The sequence below is a fragment of the Acanthopagrus latus genome, chromosome 2, assembly GCF_904848185.1.
Source record: "Acanthopagrus latus isolate v.2019 chromosome 2, fAcaLat1.1, whole genome shotgun sequence".
NCBI lineage: Eukaryota > Metazoa > Chordata > Actinopteri > Spariformes > Sparidae > Acanthopagrus > Acanthopagrus latus.
The window spans coordinates 24,236,742-24,259,600 of record NC_051040.1 but is presented as its reverse complement, the minus strand read 5'-3'; the positions used below and the strand labels follow the sequence as shown (position 1 = coordinate 24,259,600).

The window sequence follows — 22,859 nt, the reverse complement described above, 5'->3', positions numbered from 1 at the left end:
ATGTACTCTTATCACAAGCCAAAAAAAAAAAAAAAAAAATCCAGAACTTTCCTGCCCTAAATCCCTCCATTCCGAGGACAGAAATTTGCTCATACTCCTTGATATATTTATTTATTTATTTATTCATTTATTTTTTCAAACGTGTTTTGTGAGATAAAATGTAAAAAAAAAAATAATAATAATAATAATAATAAAAAAGGCTTTGGCTTTTTGGTACTTCTACACCCAGTCCTTCTGTATAGAGACAGTTGTGGTACGTATAAAATATAACATCCACCTTTACCACCCACATTTTCTCAGCAGTTCTTATTCTTTATTTTGCAGGACTCTATGCAGCTAAAGGCCCGCCCCCCACCCCGACCTTTGACACTGTTCATCTTTTGAGTCAGAGTCTAATAATGATGCAGAATGCTGTCTTTGTGTCCCCCATCCTGCCAGATGCCATGACACAGCGAGGGCATAATTTGGGTTGTCCTGACACCTTGTGGTGAAACATTTTAATGCAGCCTTACCCACGGCAGTAGTGCGCCTGTGCCACACCGCCGCTGAGGTCCGCCCGGCCTTACCTCCCATCTTTAGCATGACAAGAGTGAAACCGGAACAATCCCTCTGGTGACGAGCTCAATCTGAGTCGTGTGTCACATACAAAAATGTCCTCCAGAGAGAATATAACAATACATATATTATTTTTATTTGCATGTTACATGGTGATAAACACGACAGTACCATCATTAGGATTCCGTGTGTTCCAAGCTATCTCCAAAGAAAAGAGGTTACTGCCCCGACAGCTCAAGTCACATTCAAATACAGAACATTAAATCCAAACAACTTTATTTTGTGTTATGAACATTTTCTCATATACCTTTATTACATAGCATGTTTTTCTTTCTTTATTTTTTTTAGAAACTGACTGCAATCACCTTATGCCATAATAAAGTAAAATAAAATAGAAAAAAAAAGAAAAGAAAGAAAACAAAATGGGACATTTCTTTGTCATAATCCATGACTGGAATCTCCATTTCCCCGCGAGAAGGGGAAGGGACGTATAAACGTGATAGTTACATTTTCTCTTTAAATCTTTAAATGTGGAGTTGTATAAACACGATCCCATGGATTTGCTGACTTTTACAACATTCTACTGTAGAAACATCATACTATATATACACACAGAGGAGGAAAGGAAAGAAAGAAAGAAAATCTTAACCTAAAATTAGAGGGTTACTACTGTAACCGTCAGCGGGAAAAAAAAAAAAAAAATAGAAGAGCTAGCTCTCGGCTAACTCACGCCTGGTGTTGGCTTCTCGGGTCGTAATAACAACGGAAAAGAATCAGAATCAGAGCACACACGCGCACATACGTAAGCCAACAGTGAAGCGATGGGGATGTTTTGAGGCTATGCTCAATAGTAAACTAGAAAGCTGTCTCTACAGTCTTCAGTAGATATCCAAGTCTGTCTACAAGGGAGGGACGGGGGGCGCTGCTGTGTCCGTAGGCTGGCTGTTGGTCTCTATGAGCAATGGAAGGACAATACTTCCTTATTCCTGTCAGCTTTATGGATGAGACAGAGCTGCATGGCTTTTACATAGGTGGTCTAAGTATCTATCAGTCAGTGCTCATTGGCTGTTTTTAACCTGCATGGACACATGTCGGTGAGGAAAAAAAAAAAAAAAAAATTCACCTGAATTCAAGATTCAATGATAGCCAGCTTACAGGCGCATCCTTCAAACGGGATTCCTCACGCTACCTCTACCCATCATGCAGCCCACGCAGGTTAAAGTAAGTACCGCACACGACCTCGGAGATATCTGACCCTGCTCTTGGTAGTCTCTTGGGGTCTCCTCCGGCAAAAAAAAAAAAAAACCCAAAAAACGAGAAAAAGTTTTGTCTGAGAGTCTGCCCAAGGCCAGCCTAGCTCTGCCCTGAGGTTTTTTTTTTTTCTTCTTTTTTTAATACGCGACACATCGCGAGACAGACGGAAGTACTGAAATAGACGTGTAAGCACAGATCACTCTCATGCATCATGAAGAACAATTTCATCACGGGTTCCAGATCGCTCGCTTCTCACCACGGCAAGAAGGCGGTCGCCGCAGACAGGCTAGCGTCCTCAATATGGGCAAAAAAGCAGAAACACTGATGTTGTAGAAAAGCTTCAGGAGTCAAGTTCGTCCGCGTTAAAGCAGACACACCGGATTTGTTCAGTTGTAGAAAAAAAAACAACAAAAAAAGCAAAGCACAGAGGATGGAAGCGTTAAAAACAAGCTGCTTTCTCGACACTTCCCAGACGGAGACATCTGACTGGAAGATACTGTGAATGCTGCGACAGAAATGCTGCTTTTAAACTATTTTAAATGCTTCAGCTTTCATTGGAGCAGCATCCTCTATCAAGTCTCTGGTACAGCTCTACCCCACGTGACATCACAAAGTCACACGGCCACGGCCTCAGAAGCATTTACAATGAAAACACTGGGAACAATGTCTTTAATGCATGACAAAGGATGACATTAATTTACACGTGTGTTTTACAGTACTGGTACTATTCCGGCTTGGTTGTTTAGAAGAGCGGAGACACGCGCGCACATCCAGGGGTGGAGAGGGCTGAGCTGGGCGCTGGAGTCCACGCGCTATTAGTCACCTTGGTTGAAATGAATGGCAGAAAAAAAAAAAGAATAGTGCACCAGTTTCAGCAATTCTCATCACGGCTCGGCATCTGACCTCTGAGCTGTTTCCTGAAAGAGCTGCACTGCACGAAAGATCTTCTTCTTGTGAGGTTTTTTTTTCTTTTCTTTTCTTTCTTTCTTTTTTTTTTTTTTTTTACAAAATATGACACACGTGGTCTCCATTTAACCATTTTGTTCACAAAGAAAAAGAAGCGTCGGCGTGACGAGAAGATGAGCTGTGGGACGCGTCATTTAATGTGTTATTCTGTTACAGAAGCCCATCAGCGGTGGCCTTTGCTGACCACTGAGGGAAACAAGCATTCAATATTCTTTTACCCCTCCACATTGTGTTGGTGGAGCTTAACAAGTTAAACATAATCTCTCCGGTTCTTCACGTAAGCCGGCGCTTTTGTATCATCTCAAGGATAGGTGCAATAATAACTGCACAGAACTATCTTCTTTTAATGCCAGAGCTTTTGTTCTTTTCACCAACATCGTTGTCTAATGGGCCTCAGTTCACATGACGAGCAGGGTTGCCGGTATCTTCGAGAGATCTACGAGTTACTCATCCTCAACAAGTTGCTACCCTACTCAGACACATGGACACATAGGATTTGCCTTTTCATATAGTATAAGGACATTGGATTCAAGTATATATACACACACATCTAATATGAATGAGGTAAAGACAGAAACAAAACAAATTAACCTCAATATCAATATAGCATGTATTTTTCCGTATCGTTTCATATTAAAACACACATACTTCTTTGAAAGAGAGAGAGAGAAAAAAAAAAAAGTCATTCATTGGTGTCATACATTTTTATCCAAATTCCAGCAGTATCGAAGAATGATCCTAAACCTCGGAAACTAAAAAGAAAAGCGAATGTCTGTATACGGTACAGTATACTGTGTGTACTGTGGCTAAGGGTGCAGCCTGCTGTGGAGCAGAGACAAGCTGCACAGTATGGTGGCGATGCACGCTGCAACCAACCCCCCCCCCCCCCCCCCCAATTTCGTCTTATATTGTAGAGAAATACAAAATGTTTTACTATGTACAGTACGCTTCATTATCGTGACCTTACTGTGTTTCTTTTCCTGCTGCAAAACAAAAGAGGAGTTGGTTTTCTGGAGTAAAGGCGCGTGGCTGCAAAGCCACTGAATGATGGGGTGTAGGCGTGGTTACACGTCAAGATTCTATTCACTGCGTCACTCCTGGATTTCTGGGCTCGACGGCGACAACCCAAGCAGCTGCTGCATCCGGAAACGATGTCATTGATTGCGGGAGATATCCATCTAATACTCTTAATCTTTGTTTCAGTCTAGTAGCATCAGCTTATTAATAGAACATAGTTTAATATCAGGCTCTGATCTCATTACAGAATCACACTGCTGTATTTTTCCCTTTTGATTTGTTTGTGTGTGTTAGTCTCAGATCTATAAATATGGATATTTGGCAGATACTTTGCATGTTGCTCATAAATGCACTGGTTAAACACTCGGTTAAATCAAAACAAAAGATTATTTTAAAGTTAAAATAATGCATCTATGGGCATAAGAAGGAATATACCTTATGTCTTCAGTACTTCTAGAGACAATTGATTGTTTGGCACCCCTGTGAGCGGGGCTGCCTCTGCTTTCATTCCCATGATGACAAAAAGATGCAAGAAAAATCCCAAACCCGATCCAGACCCCGAAGACAAGATATAGCGGAAACAAAGAAGTGCATATGAATTGAGAAGAAACAATGCCATTCTTGAAAAGAAGCACTGTTTGCTTGTGTTCTGTCCCTCAGTTCACTGTTTCTTTGTGTTGTACCTATAACATTTTTACTCATAACCCATCACTTTTTCGCAATATCTGTAAGCGGTGCTCGAGAGCACGTAAGGTTTTCGTATCATGATGCAAACAGTCTGGATGGTGGTGGTGGTGGTGGTGGTGGTCGGGGGGGTCAAGTTGGTAATAAGGTAGCAATAAGGATGGTCGGTGAGTTGGAGACAAGGAGGTGGAGGAAGGAGGGAAGGCCAGGAGGAGGGGAGAAGAAGAAGAAGAGGAGGAGGAGGAGGAGGAGAAGGAGGAGGAGGAGGGCAGCTGTATTAACACTTGAAGAAAAGGCAGGCGAAGCTGGCCAGCAGGAGCCACAGTGATTGAGATACACCGGCAGAGCCGTTGATATCTCGACCTGTCCCGGGTCCTGTACAGAGAGAGAAACAGAGACACTGTCAGAGGGCTCGCTCAGAACACAGACACGGTCTCTTGAGAATAACGTAGTGCTGCAGTTTTGGTTCACTCTTTTAAAAATGTACACGTGGACGTCCTCTGAGTCCTGTAAATAGGAGAACTGTAATGTTTCCTTACTACAGGAGACTTTAAGAGGTGGAAGCTCCAGCCCAGTTCCTAATTCAGAGAGCACAGAAGGGGCATTTAACCACACTATATGTGTGGTAAAAACACGGTGGCACTGAAGGCTCTCTGTCGCCATGAGACTTTCAAAGCGACTTAGGTTGCCAATCCATTACTCACCTACACAAGCCAAGAAGGCCCTCCTTTTGTAATGTAGCGTATAATCCATAGTCCAGCCTTATTGATCGTAGGTCGCATTAAATCACATTATATTGCATGCACATTCCTTTTAGTTGTGCTGTGTTCATTACTGATAAAAAAATGCATACACAGATTAAATAACACACAGCACTCTTGACTGTCCTCACTGGACGCCTCAGATTTAGAGCGAGACCCGGTGACAGTCAAACCATCCCGACCTGGCAGGTCCACTTCTAGTGAATGACCCTTTGTTGTCTTGCCCAAGGACACATTGACAGTGCAGACCAGGGGAATCAACCCAGCGACCTTACAATAACAAGACCCTGGCTCTACCCCCGAGCCACAGCCGCCCTGATCAGTAGCAGCTATCTTCTGTTCTTGACAGATGTAGTCATTGCATTAAAGCTAGAAATGTGAAATCAGACTGAATCAGGTCTAAGGCAGAAATTGCATTGTGTCTATTTGTGAGCGACAACATTCAGATCAGTCGTGGCCTATTTAAGAATGGGGACTAGCTCGGCAGCAGTGAGGTAGCTCTCTCTTGAGAAATCATCTCGCCATCTTGAGAAATCTGCCCTTTTTCTCAAGATAAAGACGTAAGTCAACCCGTCGTCAAACGAAGCTTTGTTATAATGAGATAACAAAACTACACCAAAGAAAATCAACTCATGGCTGTTCTTGGCTTTTTTCAAAAAACAATTCTGTACTAGTTTTAGCATTCTGATTGCACGTTTCAGAGGCTATCGCATGTATTTGCTGTTAATCAACATTCAGCCATTTGCTGATTACAAGGCTTCCAGTTGGAATAACTGCACATAATATCCCAGTGGTGCAATCAGAATGTTAAAACAAAGCAAAACAAACAAACAAACAAACTTTCACTTTTGCCGTGTTTTGAATTGAACTGTTTTTGTAACTCACTTCTGTTCTGCTCTGTGCGACTCGCAGTGTTTCCCCGCATTCAGTTGTGCGCTGTCAACATTATTAAGATGTTTTCTTTAATGTGTTTTGTTTCTTTTTGTGTTTTGGCATGCCTTTGAGCTCTCAGTGACAACAAAATAAGAGCTTAAATGCAAAAATCATCATTCCATCACAAGAAGGACAGCTGATGTAGCGCTGATCTTCGTTGCTGCGGGGGCAAGGTAACAGATCGAGACATATAAAAGCACGCTGCCTTCTGACCAAGTGGTTTTCTGGAAAATGTCATTATGTCTCACATAATATCCTGTGGAGGAAGCCCCCCCCCGTGTCTTCTTCATTTCATTTTTTTCCTGTTGGCTGCAAACAATGTCAAAACCCATTTAGAGTTATTTATTTTTAAAAAATATTTTTTTATATTCTATTATCATCCTAGAACAGAGATGGAATAAAGCAATAAAGCCTTGTACTTGTTGCGCTTACGAGATATGAAAGTAGGCCGACCACTGTGGATAATATAGTATATCTATCTGCTCCCGAATCACCGTGCTGGTTGCAGCTGGAAGATTAAGGCTAAAGCTGTCGGCAAGCGGCATCAGCATTCATCCAAGGAACGCGTTAATTCAGTGGAACACACAAATGTAACTGTGGTCGGATCAGCTCGTGGCCTAATCATGGAGTGGTGACATCATGAGCCGGTTCGTTTCCACGTTCACACAGCTGTCCTTCATATGTGTCCGCTGAAGCCGCGCGGGTTTTAGTCTGGATTACGTGTTGAACTTTGAGTGAACTGACATGTTCCGCTCAGCTGCCAACAGTCGTCCATGTCTGCGATTGGCCATATGCTGCCAACGCAATTGATAAGCACTTTTTTGGGGAACTTCTGGCTCAGCTATTTAACTGGTTTAATCTGTGCTGCTCTCAGCAGCCTCCACCTGTAATCATTACCAGCAGATCCAGTCCGATAAACCTCCCGAGTCCTACCTGCTCACCGACAAGTGGCAAGGCTGGTGAACTTATGTGAGAGTCTAGCAGCTAAAGAGCCGGGAGAAGTTGGTGGCGACCCAAAAAAAAAGGGCTGAATAAAGACAGTCAGTGATAGATCTAATTCATGTGGTAGTTTGAACGTCAAGTCACAATGAATGCTAATGTTTCCCTCATGTCTGGTGGATGAGAATGAAATAGGAGTATTTTCTGCCCTCCAGTGGCCAAAATGGGTCATGCAACAAAAGTTACCTCGTTGTTAAAAGATTAACCAGCTCATATGCTGCAGTAATGACTGACATTTGGGCTGTGATTACAAATGTTGCTCTGCTGCCCAGATCTTTATCATGATTTTAAGTAGTAAATCACATATTGGGTACATTATGGAATATACATGAACAAACCCTTTGGGGGTAATTTCTCTCCACTTTAAAATGAAAAAAAAAAAGAAAATGAAAGTCTGATTACAAAGCTTCTATTTTAGGATATTGAGGTATTTCCCACCAATCTGTACTGGCAGTAAAGAAAACGAACACTCTTGTGCCATTTTGGGACATTTTTGGGGTATTGAGAAGGGATTTGGATCATCTGAGGACAGAGTTGGAGAGAGACAACTATTTTACGACTTCACTGAGAGGATAAATTCACCCAGAAATCGATATTCAGGCATCAAGCGCCCATGAAAAGTTGGTTGAAGTTTCGTAGTGCAGCAGCCTTCTCTTAAACGATTGAAGTAGATGAAACTAAAACTAAAACTAAACTTGTTTTAGAAAGTAAAAATCACCAGAGAGAGAGAGAGAGAGAGAGAGAAAAAGACTTCACACAGCTTGCCAGGCTTAATCCATGTCTCTGGGAGCCCCGAGATCCCAAAATGATTTGTAAAGACTTTATTTACACCCCTCGACACAAACAGTCAAGCTCATGAAGCTTAGCAGCTAGACTGAAGATTTCAGCTTTAAAAAGGGTGTAAATGACATCCCCAATCAATTTGGGATGTTAGAGCTTTCAGAGATTTGGATTACGACATTATTCTTTTTCTCTAGTTCAGTTGTTTAGGAGAATGCTGCGGCGCTGTTTTTTGTCGACAATGGAACTTCACACATCAGCATGAAGGTGAGTAGATAATGACAGAATTTTCATTTTTGGGTGAACTTAAAACCATCAAAACTTCTGAACGTCACCCACATCCCAGAATTCTCACGAGGGTTCAAATGACCCTCACTGTTCGCCAAATGACAAAAAAATGAATGCACATTCAGGCTGTCATAAGAGTCTCCGCTTGGTCACCTCTTGCAGTGAAGCTGAAAAAAAAAAAAAAAAAGCACACACCCACTGAGCTCCCTGCCCGCTGACTCCTCAGTGATTCAGTAGGAAGCTGGGTTAATGGAATTGATTCTTTCGGTCTCACCTTGAAAACTCACAATAATCTGAAAGGGGGTTTGCTCCAACACTGAGGCGTTCAGCTCTGGTTTCAAACTTCAAGCTGCTGTCTATACTTACTATAGAGGAAAAGACTGGCATTCTGGACGCCCAGTCGGTTCGAGGCCACACAGGTGTAATTCCCATAATCCTCTTCGGTGACGTTGGCTATCACGAGAATGGCGGTAGTGCCAGAAATCTGGATGTTGATGCCCTGGGAATTAGACAGCCTGGAGAGGAGAGAGGCAGTGAAAGTGAGGTCATTTCAAGTAAACTGCAAATGAAGGAAAATTAAAAGTCGAAGCCAGAAGGGAGTTTGTGACCTTTTCAGGTAAAATAATAAAGTGGTGCGGCGTCTGTGCGGAAAACTGAATACACGCTTGCTAGTCAGCTTAGTCACAGCCTACCTCACTGCTTAAAATAGACTTGATTATGTGCCTTACAACAACGTGTCAATTTTCACAATGTGGTTGACAGGATTCTTGAATGTGCTGTTATATTCCAGAGGCGCAATGCTGCTGCCTCGAGAACATACTGTGATGATAAATAGGTTTTCTGCAAGTGTTTTTAGCCAAATGACTCACAATAAGACATTTAATTTGTCACCTTTATCCACATGAGAGCCAAATCCATGAGCTTACACATAAACAACAAACCTTAACTTCTCCAAAGATGCATCAGAAAATGTCCTTATTCAGAGGAAAGTAAAAGTCCTTGGATGGCTAATGACTAATATTCCACAATGAGTTATGCTTTGTTGCTGGCAATCACTTTGCAAAAAGCAGGGGTCAGTGTCATGTCAGCGAACTTCCCGAGCGTAGGCGTTGAGGGGAGATAAGCCTTTCTCATTTTTGAACTGACCTTTGAACAGTGCAGCACAATGCTGCACTCACCACTAAGCAGTCCCTGACCTTTGGGTTATTTGTTGGGCAAAGAAAACAAGCTGCTGTTTTCAGACAGCCAATGTCACTGTCCAGGCTCTCCATCACTCTCTCTCTCTCTCTCTCTCTCTCTCTCTCTCTCTCTCTCTCTCTCTCTTTTTTTGTCAAGTGAAGCAGTGTGCAGGATTAAGTGGCAACTAGCAACCCAGACACCAGGAATAAATCAGGATCAGGTTTAGTCTAGGCACAAAAACACTTGGCGCGGGTTAGGAAACCATTGTGTTTTGGCTCAGAGTACCTGTATTTGGTTGCCATAAACACCATAAACACCTTGTCTTGTGGTCTTCCCTAAAATATCCCGGGGCGTCACGTTTGTAAATGTTGCAACGTTGTCAGCCCTCGGCAAAAATATCCAGTGTTTTCACACCTACACTGTGGTCTCTGGCTTATCGGCCGTCTTGCCTGCAAATCCACCCCCCCTCCCCAGCTACCCACCAGAGAGTCAAGTCATAAAGATGTAATCTGAACATGATATAAAGCGTTTTTGTGGAAATGTCAATTACGTGTATCTAGCCTATGACATGAACGCTTTCAGATTGCTCACATTTTATCCTGGGTGGCATTTTGGCAGTGTGGCTGCAGAAAGCTAGATGCGGTCAACCAGCTGAGTGCCTCTCACCTCGCCTAACCCTCCTGTACTATACTGCAGAAACATGGCGGACTCCTGCAGAAAGAGGCCCCGGCAAATATGAGAACAACGCTAAGGATGTATTTCTGTGTGGTTACTTGTTTTATGTGGACTTTTTGTTATAACTCAAGAATTCAGATGCCATTACTCTCTTTTTGTTGGATTATTATGTTGTCATCAAACAAACAGACGGGCTCATTGTTATTCCATTTCAGGATGAAAGATTAGTATGCTGCTGGAGAGTCCTTCCTTCCACTACCGGGAGTCTTAAAAAGCACCAAACTTCTGACAATCAATTACGTCCACCTTGAACTCCTTCCGGCACAAATGAATCAATACAATTTGCTGACTCGAGCTGTGTACCTCGCTGATGAACTGTTCCTTACATCATCACAACCAAACAAAAAAAACGACACGGTGCACATAATGGATTCTGCCTTGTTCTGGGCTGATTGAGCCCTTTCCGTATCGTGAATGAGGTGAAGTTCATTTAAGGCGCCTCGACTTAATCCTGCTTAAGTCCGGGTAATGTGGTAATCGGAATTTGAGCAGGGGAGCGGAAGTTTATGCTGACACATCCTTGGCTGATAGGAAGTATTAACATAAAAAGGAAAAAAAAAAAAAACGCACATCGTGGCCCCAGCATAATTTGGCTCACTGGGGAGCAGCGACTTGATAAAGTGCTGAGGTCCTTCCCGTGGGGACACCTTGGGAATGGCGGCGGCGGCGCAGTGTGTGCGCGGGTATCTGAAAGAGCGAGAGAGCGAAAAGAAAGACCTAAGGGAGGGCCAGTGTACCGGCAGTGTCCCCACTTAATCTAAAAAGCAAGCCCCTCGTCCCTCCCGAAGATAAGGCCGGCAGCAGATATATTCTCCAGTGTGTCCTCATGAGAAGTGACGGCGCTATTAAAAAGGCCAGCCTTCCCGCAGAGCATGCTGAAAGACCCAGATAATGCACAACACCACGGGGAAGGCAAACAGCTATTTTTACTATAGATGACAGTGCAGGATTGTAATGGCCGCATGGGGGGGGGTAAACTGACCCAAACAGGTCAAGAGAAACAGAACACGCTTTCAGGTTTTATCTGCACACAAGTTCAATTACACAGCAGCAGTAAAAAAAAAACAAAAAAAAAACTGGAGTGTGAAGAAGTGGATCCCTGCATTGTCTTCTCTGTTACATTCATCCAGCTCAACGTTCTCTGCTTTTCTTCGCTTTTAACACGCTGACTCGCGGACATCTGCAGCCGACAGCCTTTCTCACTTCTGATTCCAAGTTCAAGTGTGCCCGCGTCTCCGCCAGCGTCTTCATCTGGCAAGAATGGACTTGAGTACATTATCAGAGAAGTTGGCAGAGAGCGTGCACGGAGGGGAAGTTTCTCAAGTGTTCTCACCACCATTGTGGGGCGCTTGGTGTCTCTCCTCGCAGGCAGAGGGCAGCAGCGCTCCTCTGGTTATCTTCAGCCATCGGTTTCTCGGTGCCTCTCCGTTACATCAAATCCCAGATTGAAATGACTTGACCTGACTATTTGGTGGGGGGCATGCAATGTGTGCGCAGGCCTGCAGTCGCAGGCCGGTAGAGATGAAAGACCAGAGCGAATCATCAGATGGACAGATTTGATTCTGTAGCGTGTGGGAGCATCTAAAGTAGGTTATCACTGCCAGAGAAAGTGACGGGCCGGTTATGATTCAAGGCCAATGATAAATGAAATCAAGTGGAGAGTCCTGCGGAGACTTGTAACCCAGAGATGATTGAAAACGGTCCGGTGGCTGTGACAGCCATGTATCAGCAGGCAAAACAACAAACCGGCATGTCTGTCACGTTGGCGAACAGCTCACTCTGGATTGTCTCATGTTATAAACATGGATGGAGTGATTTATCACGCAGGAGCGACATCCTACTTTTAAAAAATTGCTTGGACACTGGTTGATCCTACACTGTAAAAAGCCTAAAAAAGCCCTCAATACATATACTGCTTCAGAACGAGGTTCTTCTTACTTCATCGCACTGTTTGAAAGTGAAGACTCTCCTGAAACCCTTCTTTTGATGAAAAACATACTGTAACTATAGTAGTTAACTGTGCAGCTAAGTGGCCCTTATAACTGACTGGAGATCAGTGCTTAGCCCTACTGAGCTCAGCCAACTCCCGGTGAAGACACTTGTGATGGCAGAGCGGGGCTGAACACAGCCTCCGAGATGGACGGAGGTCAGTTTGACAACAGGGGATACACCACGGAGGTCATTCACAGCAGCTCTGACCAGGACTGTGACTCCAGGGAGGAGAAGACAGGAGGCGTTCAGGGGCAGAGGAGCCAGAGAGAACTCGGCATCAGCAGTGGGCAAAAATAGCCCATAAAGCAAGAATATTTGACTTATATCTTCATCTTACTTTGTGAATTGGACCAAACCAGAGGTGACTGTGGAATGACAAAGCTACGACACTGTGAGTGTCAGTGACAGTGACAGTGACTTTTGTTTATTTTCTGCCAAGTTAGAATAAAGTTTGGTAAAAGAGAGGAGCTTGATTTCAAATGCTGGACAGGTGTTTGTTTAGTGAATTGTGAGGGAAATATGTGTAAAAACATGTTCATTTTGTTATTTATTAAACTAAGTAGTGCGCTTTCTCTCTGTCTCGCTGTCTCTCCTATTTCACAGCTGAAACTGCGGTGACTATCACCTCTTCAGGTACAAAGAGTGATTCCGAGCCAACGGTTGTTGTTTATTTTTGGAATATTTCAGACTAAAGTTCTGGCCAGTTTTTACATGATTTATAATCTTGAAAGATCCAGGTTTCTTTGTATCAACTAAATATCAACCCTGGAACAGAGCAGCTCCTACAGGAGCAGCTGCAGCAGTTCTGTGTGGTAAATGAGGAAATGATTCTTCAAAGTCAGAAAACATTACAGGAATTGGACAGAAAATCAAATCCTATTGTCACGTCTTTAAGTGTGATTCAGCTGCTGTTGATTTAACTTAATGCCCTCAGGATATGGAGAATGTTTTTTTTTTTTTCTGAAGATCAGTTAGCTTATTAATCAAAAAGAAGACTTCAAGGAAGACTTTGAACTAATTATTAATTATTATCATCACATTTTAACTATTTAACGTAAGTTAACTGATAATGAAGGCAGGCGGCTTGAGCTTAAAGTTTTAAGTTAGCTTCTCCTCCTCCTCTATGGTTTAGGAGTTGTTTGCAAAGGCAAGACTAAATGGTAAGGCAAATGTACAGTTTTCGTCAAGTTCCATCATGGACAGCCTGGTGAGAAGAGACAAAAAATAGCCGGGAGGGAAGCAGGCACATGGCAGCCGGGTAGTGATAGTTATCAGTTACAAGCTACCGCCAGCTGCTTTAACACCATGACGCACCTGTTTCTAAGGAGGCTGATTGGGTCTCTAAGCTCCATGGAGACTCTCAGATCCTGGCGAGAACCACAGATGCCGGATGATTCATTCATTGAGTCACATTTCATCAGCCGAGGTGGTCCGCGCATCGACTGACGGGACGGGATACGCACGAGCTGAGGTAAGTTTCAGTCGCGGGGAGGAGGGAGGAGCGAGCTCCGCGGCTCGGTTTGTGTTTACCCACTTGTGCGAAATGGAGTTTTTTTTTTTTTTTTCCCTCACTTTTGTCTGTTTGGGCAGGTGAGTGCGATGTGTTTGAAACTTGGCACTCGGTAACTGTTCCAAAAATACGCTTCTCGGTCCTATTCCAAGAGAGCGGAGCGTGCGGTGGTTTTGTTTAGGGTAAAACAACTCACCGAGAATTAAGAAGGAAAAGTTGTCAAAACGAACAAGTCTGGATGAAGAGGAATATTGAAAATGTAATGGGGGATTAAGGGAAACAACTGTCAATATGCTGAGACTTTTCTAAGACGAACCCTGTGTCTGAAGAGTATCAGTAATTAGAATCTGAAACATGACAGCTCAGTTTGTTTGTCAAAATACAAGGAAGGGATTAAACCAAATTAACTGTAGCTTCTAAATGTAGAACAAAACCCTGTTTGTGTCTGAGGCTGAAATGATGAGGCAGCTATCTAAATCCATACATTTGTGAACCCACTGTCCTCCTCCACCCTGGTTCATTCTGCTTGAACAAGGGGTGCAGGAGTCGAGGTCTGATCCTGTTACAATCACACAGGTAATGAGAATTAAAATAGAGTCAAATAATCAAACCATGCCAGTGGTCCAGACTACTACTACTACTACACTACAGATTTAGCTTCACAACAATGAACTCCAAACCCCTCCTCTGAATAGTGATCGCACGATGGCTAAACACTTTGACAGCCATCATAGGCACGACAGGTCTGTCGAACCTTGGAATTCTCCACATGTTCAGTCAGTGGGCGCGAGGCTGTCCCAAGATCAATACTCAGCATTTCAAAGAGTTGGAGGTTGGAGGAAAAAGAAAACAGCAAAAATCCAAGGCCACAAAATTTCTGATTCAGCCAGTGATTCGGTGTAGTCTGTTCATGCATGAACCTCGTACCGAACATCTCTAACTTCTGGACCTTGACAAGCAACTTTAGCACAACATCATGCAAGTAATCTCTATCAACAAGGGGCAAGATGTTGGTACTGGAAGTGTTCGGGTTTCCATTTGTAGTCTGTAGTGCGCCCGGTATTGACAGGTATGAGTGGGCTTTGGCTATGTGTGGGAAACCACACGACAACGATTTAGCTATTTATTAGCTTTTATTAGCTCTATATTTATGTGTTCAATCATCATTAGGACCATAGCTGATGGGTTCAGAAAATGGACTGTAAACAATGACCAGCACAGCCTCATACCTACAAGACTGAAAAGGTCCAATAGCTCCCAAAAAACAGCATACTGTACATGACGAAAAGTGATCTGTTACCTGGATACTCACTGGCTGCAGTGGAAAAGCTAAAGAGACGGCAACTGAAGGGTTCCGAGTTCGTCATGCATGTAGCCATCAAGTGCGCGTTTAACAACCCTTCACAAGGTTCTCACTTTGAAACAACTCATGGAGTTATCTAACTGGTTACAGCTGATGAAACCTACCGGCAAAAGTTCTCATTCACCCTGCAAATGGCTGAAACAAAGAGCCCATTTACAACAGCAACAACAACAACAAAAAGAGCGAAATAAGAATTTTGAGTAATAAATCTGGCACTATAGGCTGTGTGTGCGCTGTGTAAGAATCGAAAGCTTGACAGCAACTGTGATTAGCGCGTGTTCTCCATGATTTAAATGCAGATTTCAGGTGTTGATGAGGTCCGGGCGAATAAGACACAACAGGGCCACGGAGCATTAGCGCTGATTCTCAGGGGTGGGGACTGTAAAATTAACTAACCAAGTGAGGATAAATGATATTATTATGGTGCATTAACATTGTCATCCAAGGAGAAAGTGCAAAAGCACTTTCCAGTGGCACATAGGGAGAACGGGCTCATCGCCAAAATCCTCCAGGGGACTAAACAACTGAGATAGATGGAGGTTGGAAACAACAGATAATGCAAAACATTTCAACCACCATAAATCTTTCTTTTCAAGCCCTGGCGTGATAGGCCTATTACTTCAGAGACCATATTCCTGATAACACTTGTGACACTCCCACAGCACCCCCCCCCCCCCCCCCCCCCCGATCTTCAGTGAACTTTTACTGCGGGAGTTTGGGGGGCAGATCATGACGCTCTGCATGTGCAATTTTCTCATCATTCACTGTTTCCCTTCAAGCTCCTCCATTCCCAAACTGACTCATGTGGTGAGTTTGCTGCAGTGGAGGGACTCTCTCAGGTTATTAGACGACAAGTGTTGAAATGGAGAGCCCGCCGTTGCCTTTGAATGTTATTACACTTAGATCCTCGTCAAGTGTTTTCCGGATACATGCATATGACACTTTAAGTGATAGCTTTCCAATGAACATCTGTGTCTGGTCACGCTTTCTGCGATTTCACAGGGGACAGTGGAAGCCTGATTTCCATTTCAGTAGAACTGCCTGCGCGAGGAGAAAAGTGACTACAGTATGTAGATTGTATCCAGGAGAACACTTGATCTCTTCTCCCTTTTCTCTTCTCACAAAGGATATCACAGAATCCTCTGTTGTCTCGCACAGACACGCTCAATTCACGATGGCATAGCAGCCTCGCGAGTGATTAAGTGGGTGATTAGTCATTATCAAAGTGCACACGTGATGTCATCAAATTAACACTGGGATGCCACGTCGGGACGAGTGTGAGGGCAGATTTGACAAAGGGGATCAAAGAGATCCAGCATAACCACCGAGTGAAATGATACGGGGCTTGTCTGGCACAGGGATGAAGTGATGAAGCTGCTGCCACACTCAGGAGATGATGGGAAAATGACTAAGGAGAAAGTATGTAGAAAGTTTCTGACCCGCGCAATTTCTAAAAGGAGCCGCTCGCTGACAGATCACAGGCCGGACCTCGAGCAGCCATGCAGCCGTTTTGTTTGACGACAGCTCACAGACGACGAGCTAACGCAGCGCTCACCAAACACTCGCAAAGCGAGCATCGTTGACACGACTTTTACTTTCGGAAGAAATTCTATTCATTAATTGGCCGTTAATTATGTTCATAACGGGAGAACAGTCGAGCCTCTTTACAGCTGTCACGGTCATGCCTAAGTGAATCCAATGCAAATCTAATTACTTTGCCTCATCAGTCTGTTTGTAATGACAGCGACACAAAACAAGTTTGCTCCATGCCTCAAAGCGAGTCAGGTCAAGTCAGCTCAAAGTTCTTTCTGCCGCCTGTCATCACGCGTCTGTCACCAGCACCACTCTAGAGCTGTACCTAATAATCAGTGCAATCAGATCAATCTATGATTCAATACAGACCCCACCAATATAAACTGCATAAGCAGGCAACCCATATTCACACACTTAATGTTAGGTGGCGAGCTCCCACCACCGAATGTGTAACTGTATCCTGCAGCTGATCACGTGCTTGCCTTGAATAGTGGTCAACGTAAATACTCTTCCTCTTCTTCACAATGAAAGTCCCCACCTATTGAGTTGCTTTTAACCAGCAGTAACTTCCTTACTTATGACTCCTGAAACAGCTGAACGCGAACATGATGAAACAACAAAATAAAGCAGGCGTCTCAGGTACAAACCGCCATTTGCAGGAAGGAAAACTAAAGAGATGAAAGGTCACAGAAGTACTGGAAGCTGAGCACAGAGAGTCCTCCCAACCAACAACATAGTTGTTTGGCGGGGAGGCGGATGGTCGACGTGGGTTTGCAGTGACCACAAAACATCAAGGTAGCCTGTTTGCTGTCATGGCGGGCACACTTTGGCCCCACATCAGAGAGGGTCCATCTCTGAGCACAGCTTGGCTCGATCAGGAGTAGAAAAGCTGGTACTTACTACATACTTAACTCACATCACATACATAATGTAACTTAACATCTGACAGTAATGTACTCATTTTAACCCGCAGTCTTCTCCTAAACCTAACCAACTAGTTTTGGTGCATAAACCTCACCAAACTGTGAACATTGCAGACTATCATTAGTAATAAAGAGGCTTCAGAGCTTCAGGATGCCTGCCTCACTGGGTCAGCCTTACAGCTGATATACGTGTTTGTGATGAAGGGCTAATGGCTAGTGCTCTATCTAATGGCTTGTTGGCCACAACTGGTTTATTTCAGCTCACATTCTCAGTCAGTGCTCAGGCTACAGCATAGGAAAATGCACACACTGAATTTGCAACATCATCTTGGAGCAGGGTGGTGGTTATATTTGATCTCTAACTGATAACTGCCAAGCGTTTCCATCTGTTTCTCGTAACTATTTGATCCCGAGGTGTCCAAGTGCAGAATCAACTTTTCAACTCTACAGTGTCAGAAAGTTTTGTCACCTCCATTTGGGGCTTCGCTACTCTATGGCGCTCTGTACAGGCGAGATGGTGGATGCTGTTGTGTCAGTGTGTCTTGTGTTTACCTTTTGTCGTCTCTGTACCACTCAAACTCTGGTGTGGGCACAGCGGTGGCGTCACACTGCAGTGTCCCCATGCGGCCCACTTGAGTCTCTGAACTCTGGGTCTTCTTTATTGTTGGAGGATCTGCGGAGTCACATAATGTTGACGTTAGTTGCGTCAGCAATAACCGAAACCAATTTAATTTTGTTAAGTATATCTAAATATAGTCATTGATACAAGCCTGGGACAGAGGAAAAACCCCTTTGATATGATGCCAAATACTGTGCACTGAATCTCACAGATAAAAGCAAGCGGGCGAATAAACAAACCAATAAATAGCTTGAATAAGCTCGAGGCATTGAGCGTTTCTTCTTCATTCAGTCATGCACAAATAGTATTCTAGTCTACGGCCTTCGAGCCTTGAGAAGCGGCGTATGATGGATTACTTCTGGCTGGAGAAAATAATCAGTGTTGAAACTTCAAATTCATCAAGTTTATTAACTTTCATAACGCACGCCTAATGATTTCTACAAACACCACAGTGGCCAGAAATATGTCCGATGTGGATAAATGCCCATTTTCCATTTAGGATTAAACACTAAGAAGTGGCTTAATATAGAAATATTTATCATTTAATTCAGGCACTCAGACTTGGCTAAAGTGCGGTGTGGGCAAACGGCCATACATGATTTGTTTGGATCAAAGAGAATTCCATAACTCCTCTGGGGCGGAACGGGTTTGTGATGTCTCATGAGCTTTTCATCAGTCCTGAGCTGCCAATGCATGCATTACAATCCTCAGATCCAACAAGGACCCCTGATAAGATGTAATGAGGTGATCTTGTTTTGAAATGCTAAGTGCCTCTTAAATGGCGATGCGGTCTGTGAGAAGTACCATGGAAATGACAGTCGCAATCAAAGATGGGGATCGCTCTCTCTACCTGGATTCATCTCCGGGAGAATGAAGTGCACTCCAAAACACGTGTGTTCTAGCCATCACCGTCTGTCACACTAGGTCCAACGTGTCTCTACCCTTAACTCTAATCTTGACGTTAGTATGCTTCTGTGGGGACAGCTGATATGGAACGTGTCGAGAACACTGATGAGCGTCGAGCTTGGAACACGGCGAGCGCTGCGGTGTGCCGTTTACTCACAGTTGACAACCACGTTGACGTATTTGACATCAGACTTGACATCATTGCTGGCTTTGCATTCGTAACGACCCGCTTGGTTTCGCATGATGCCTATAATGTCCAGGTACTCTTCTCCGTCCAACGGGTCTGCTGCAGAGAGATAGATAGAAGGAGTGACAGAGAGGAGAAGGAGTGATTGAGGCAGACGTAAAGGAGAGGAACAAAGAGAGGGACAAAAGAGAAGAGGAAAAAGGTAAATAGTTAATTCTGGATCTCTGTTCTAGAGTGACAATAACAGTTGCAGCAACTCTAAACCAGAATAATCTACTGGCCATCAGTTTGAATGGAAGAGGAATTGAATACATTTTTTTGCTAGATGATCATCTTGAACATCACCACATTGCAAATCAACATTTTTAAACATTCACTTGTTGGCTTCCTTGTTGAGAGCCAGATGAGATGATTGATACCAGCTGGTTAGCTTAGCTTAGCATTAAGACTGGAAACAGGGGGAAACAGCTCGCCCGGCTTTGTGCACAAGTGAAAAAATAATTACATAAAATAAAGGCTTGTGTGTAGTGTGTAATAGAACCCCCGGAACTATGGCGGTGTCACGTCTTGTTGCACCCAGGACGTTAACATGTTCAACTTCAGGTTCAAATTTCAAAATAAAGGCACCAAAACGTCTCACATAGGCTTAGGTTTAGCAAGAAATGGTTGGGCTTAAGATTAGCTACTTCCTTTAAACAATCAGCATTGACTACTGACTTCATACGGGTCTCAAAGCGTCTCCCCACTTTAAATCCTCTGTTGGACCCATACATCCACCCCGACCTGCTCTATACGCTCAATTTCTTGATCTGTATACGACGTTCATCCTCTGCCCCGCTCAGTATCGCCCCCCTCTGGTCCTCAGTAGATGGTGGGTGTATTAAAGGCTTTGGCGAGAGACTAGGCTGGGTTTTGGGAGTGTGGGGATTTGTTTGCTGGACTATTTCTTGGCCAGGCACAGTGACTTCCTGCAGTCTCCCAGGTTGCCTCACAGTGGTGACAAGACTTAAGGCCACTCCTTAAGATAAAGAAATAGTTGGTTTGGTCACATTTTCCATCATCACGCTGTTTACATATTCTATATACACTAAGTTCTATTGCAAACAGGTTCACAGGCAGCTTTGGATGTTTTGTAGCGTGTCATTGTGGCACCCCTCCCCCTCCTCCTACAATTACTTTAACTTCTAATATTTTATCTTTACTGGATTTTCTTTTACAATTGAAATGGACAATAAAAAATAGAATTTAACAGTATCGTCACGATACATGAGTAATTCTGGCCTCCCGTGAGAGCGTTGCTATTATTTGACCACCCACGCCAGCTTGGCAAGACCGCCATTAGCGCAGAAGACACGAAAGCACTTTATTACGGAGGAAGCAAAACGGCCAAACCGATTAAGAATCAAGATTCACTCAAATCTTTCAGGGACATGCTGTTTCTAAACTAGCATATAATTAGGTGCTAAAGGGAATACGATACCGATATCAGATACAGATCTTTGAAGACGTCAGTATGCTCAAAAAACATTTGTTTAAATGAAAAGAAATAAATTGAAACTGTTCATCCATGAAGATGATTGTTTAAAGTTTCTGTGAGCCACCACAGTCGAAGGTGAGGTGAAAAGCCTGCTGTGGTAGAAAGGGGGGGAGGTAAGATGTGAAGGCATTCTTGGTGATGCAGGAACAGTGAACAAAAAGAGTGAAAAATGAAAAAAAAGCAAAAAAAAAAAAAAAAAAAGGGATGCTCCAACACTTTCTTTTTCACCCCTGCACACCTGGCCAGTTTCCACGTGAAGAGGGTGTGCTCGGGGTTTTTGAAAGCTGCAACAATCAACATCAGTAAGGTGTGGGTGGAGGGGGGTTTCACATGGCATAGTGACACAGCTGAGACTTGCTTCTGATGGAGGGCTTAATAAATAGGATGGCAATTTGAACTACAGCCTGCACCCACGCTCATAAACCACAACAGAGGGGATTCGAATTCACAGTTAGGTCGTGTAGGAAAACCCAAATGGCTTGGATTGACTCTTCAATTGAAAGTGCGTTTAATATTCAAGCAGTTGTTAAGCAGACTTTTATTAGCTGTTCGTCTGAAGATGAATAATATCTGCAAGATGTCAGGCAAACCACCTGAACAGAGTGCGAGAAAACACACAGAGACTACCAGACAGATATCCGACTAATTGTTTAATGAGCAATACGACTAATTAGCTGTATAAATAACACTGCGTCTCAGTGTCTCATTAGGAAAGGTGGTATGTCATATTAAATATCTGTTGGTGGGTCAGGAGAATGAAACGGCAAAGGTTTTGATTTGCCACCCTGTTAGTTGCACTTCATCTTTCATCACATCTGAAAACAGCGTCGGTGTGAAGACCTTTAAATATCTTTATTTCAGGAATCAACTGATTCGTCTGGGTGAAGCGGCATGACACCAGAAGTCATTTGATGTGATAATTAATGCTGCAGGATGTGACAGCAGGCCATGTTCGCACATCATACTGAGGCGCCCAACATCTACGTTTGACTTGAATGTCTAGTCTGCATACATTTCAACCCGATGGAAAAGACAATTATTGGATACTTAATAAGGAATCATCATCTGCTTGTTGTCTGCATACATCTTTTAAAAAGATACAATTATCTGCACCGAACAAGGAAGCGGGTCTCCTGGGACCTGGCAAATGTAATAACTACAACAAAAAAAAATAAGCAGTGATGGAATCTTGGCACTGGAAATAAATTGCACAGAGGAGGTCTCTGGGGTGAATGGGGAAAAATGCACTGTTTGTGACAAAAGTAAATGTCAGCAGTCACAACTGTTGGAGAGTTCAAGCTCACGAGCCGGGGGGCTGCTGGCTCCGTGAGGACGAAGCACCGTGGCCTGAGAAATGAACCGGCAACTACAGGGACTGTTATGTGCGAGGTTAGTTGAATAACAGCAGCTCTGCTTTGCTGAACACACACAAATGCTGTGCCATTTCATGCCACGACGCCCACAAAAACGCCAGGTAACAACACCCCCAAAACGCCGGTCAGACTTTTGTACATGCCTGAGGCTCGGATGGCAAACATCTACGAAAAACAGAGAGCAAAAAAGGAGCATGACTCTGGTCTTGGTGTTTGAGGCAGACAGAGAAAAACAAAATGATCCAAAGCAAGTGCATGATTGAGATGGAGGTCAGCTGATAGTGTTATTTCGCATTGATTGAAAGATCAGTGGGATCATGATCAAAGTCTAAACCAGATCATATTCAGCTCTCCCTGGACGAATTGCCAGAGTAACGTGATTGGAGAGGCATGATTGAAAATCTGTTGCCATGGAAATTCTATTGAAGCTCAATCTCTTCTTCAGTGCCTTGCTTCAGTGCTGGATAAAGAGAGAGAGAGAGAAAACCAGGTGACTGCTGGGATCAAAGAAGTGAAGGAAGAGGAGCGAATGTAAATGAGAGACGAGACGAGGCGGCTCGACCAGCTTCTTTTTAAGCGCAGCAATTAACTGTCGGTAATCTTCACCTGGTGTGTGAGGACGGCGACTCAATCATGACGGATGAATGGGGCGCGGGGTATTGTCTGAAGAAACAATTAATTTTTAATACCACGTTTCACGCGTCTTTGTCCGCGCCCACGAGGGAATACCGCTGCCTGTGTGCTTCACATGTTATCTGTTTAATG

At 43.6% G+C, this 22,859-nt stretch overlaps 1 protein-coding gene across 4 annotated transcripts in view; it reads right to left on the bottom strand.

The window, feature by feature from the left end:
- Positions 1 to 673: 673 nt before the first annotated feature.
- The window catches only part of LOC119010882 (limbic system associated membrane protein), a 446,072-nt gene continuing 423,886 nt past the window's right edge, over positions 674 to 22,859 (bottom strand). For 3 of the 4 annotated variants that reach the window (XM_037083477.1, XM_037083451.1, XM_037083469.1), the window contains 4 exons: positions 19,155 to 19,283; positions 18,025 to 18,145; positions 8,604 to 8,752; positions 674 to 4,851 (listed from right to left, as the gene is read on the bottom strand). In XM_037083477.1, the coding sequence (XP_036939372.1) occupies positions 4,754 to 4,851; positions 8,604 to 8,752; positions 18,025 to 18,145; positions 19,155 to 19,283 (497 nt within the window). In that variant the 3' untranslated portion in view covers positions 674 to 4,753. The remainder of the gene's footprint in view (positions 4,852 to 8,603; positions 8,753 to 18,024; positions 18,146 to 19,154; positions 19,284 to 22,859) is intronic. The other variant, XM_037083460.1, reaches the window with a different exon arrangement.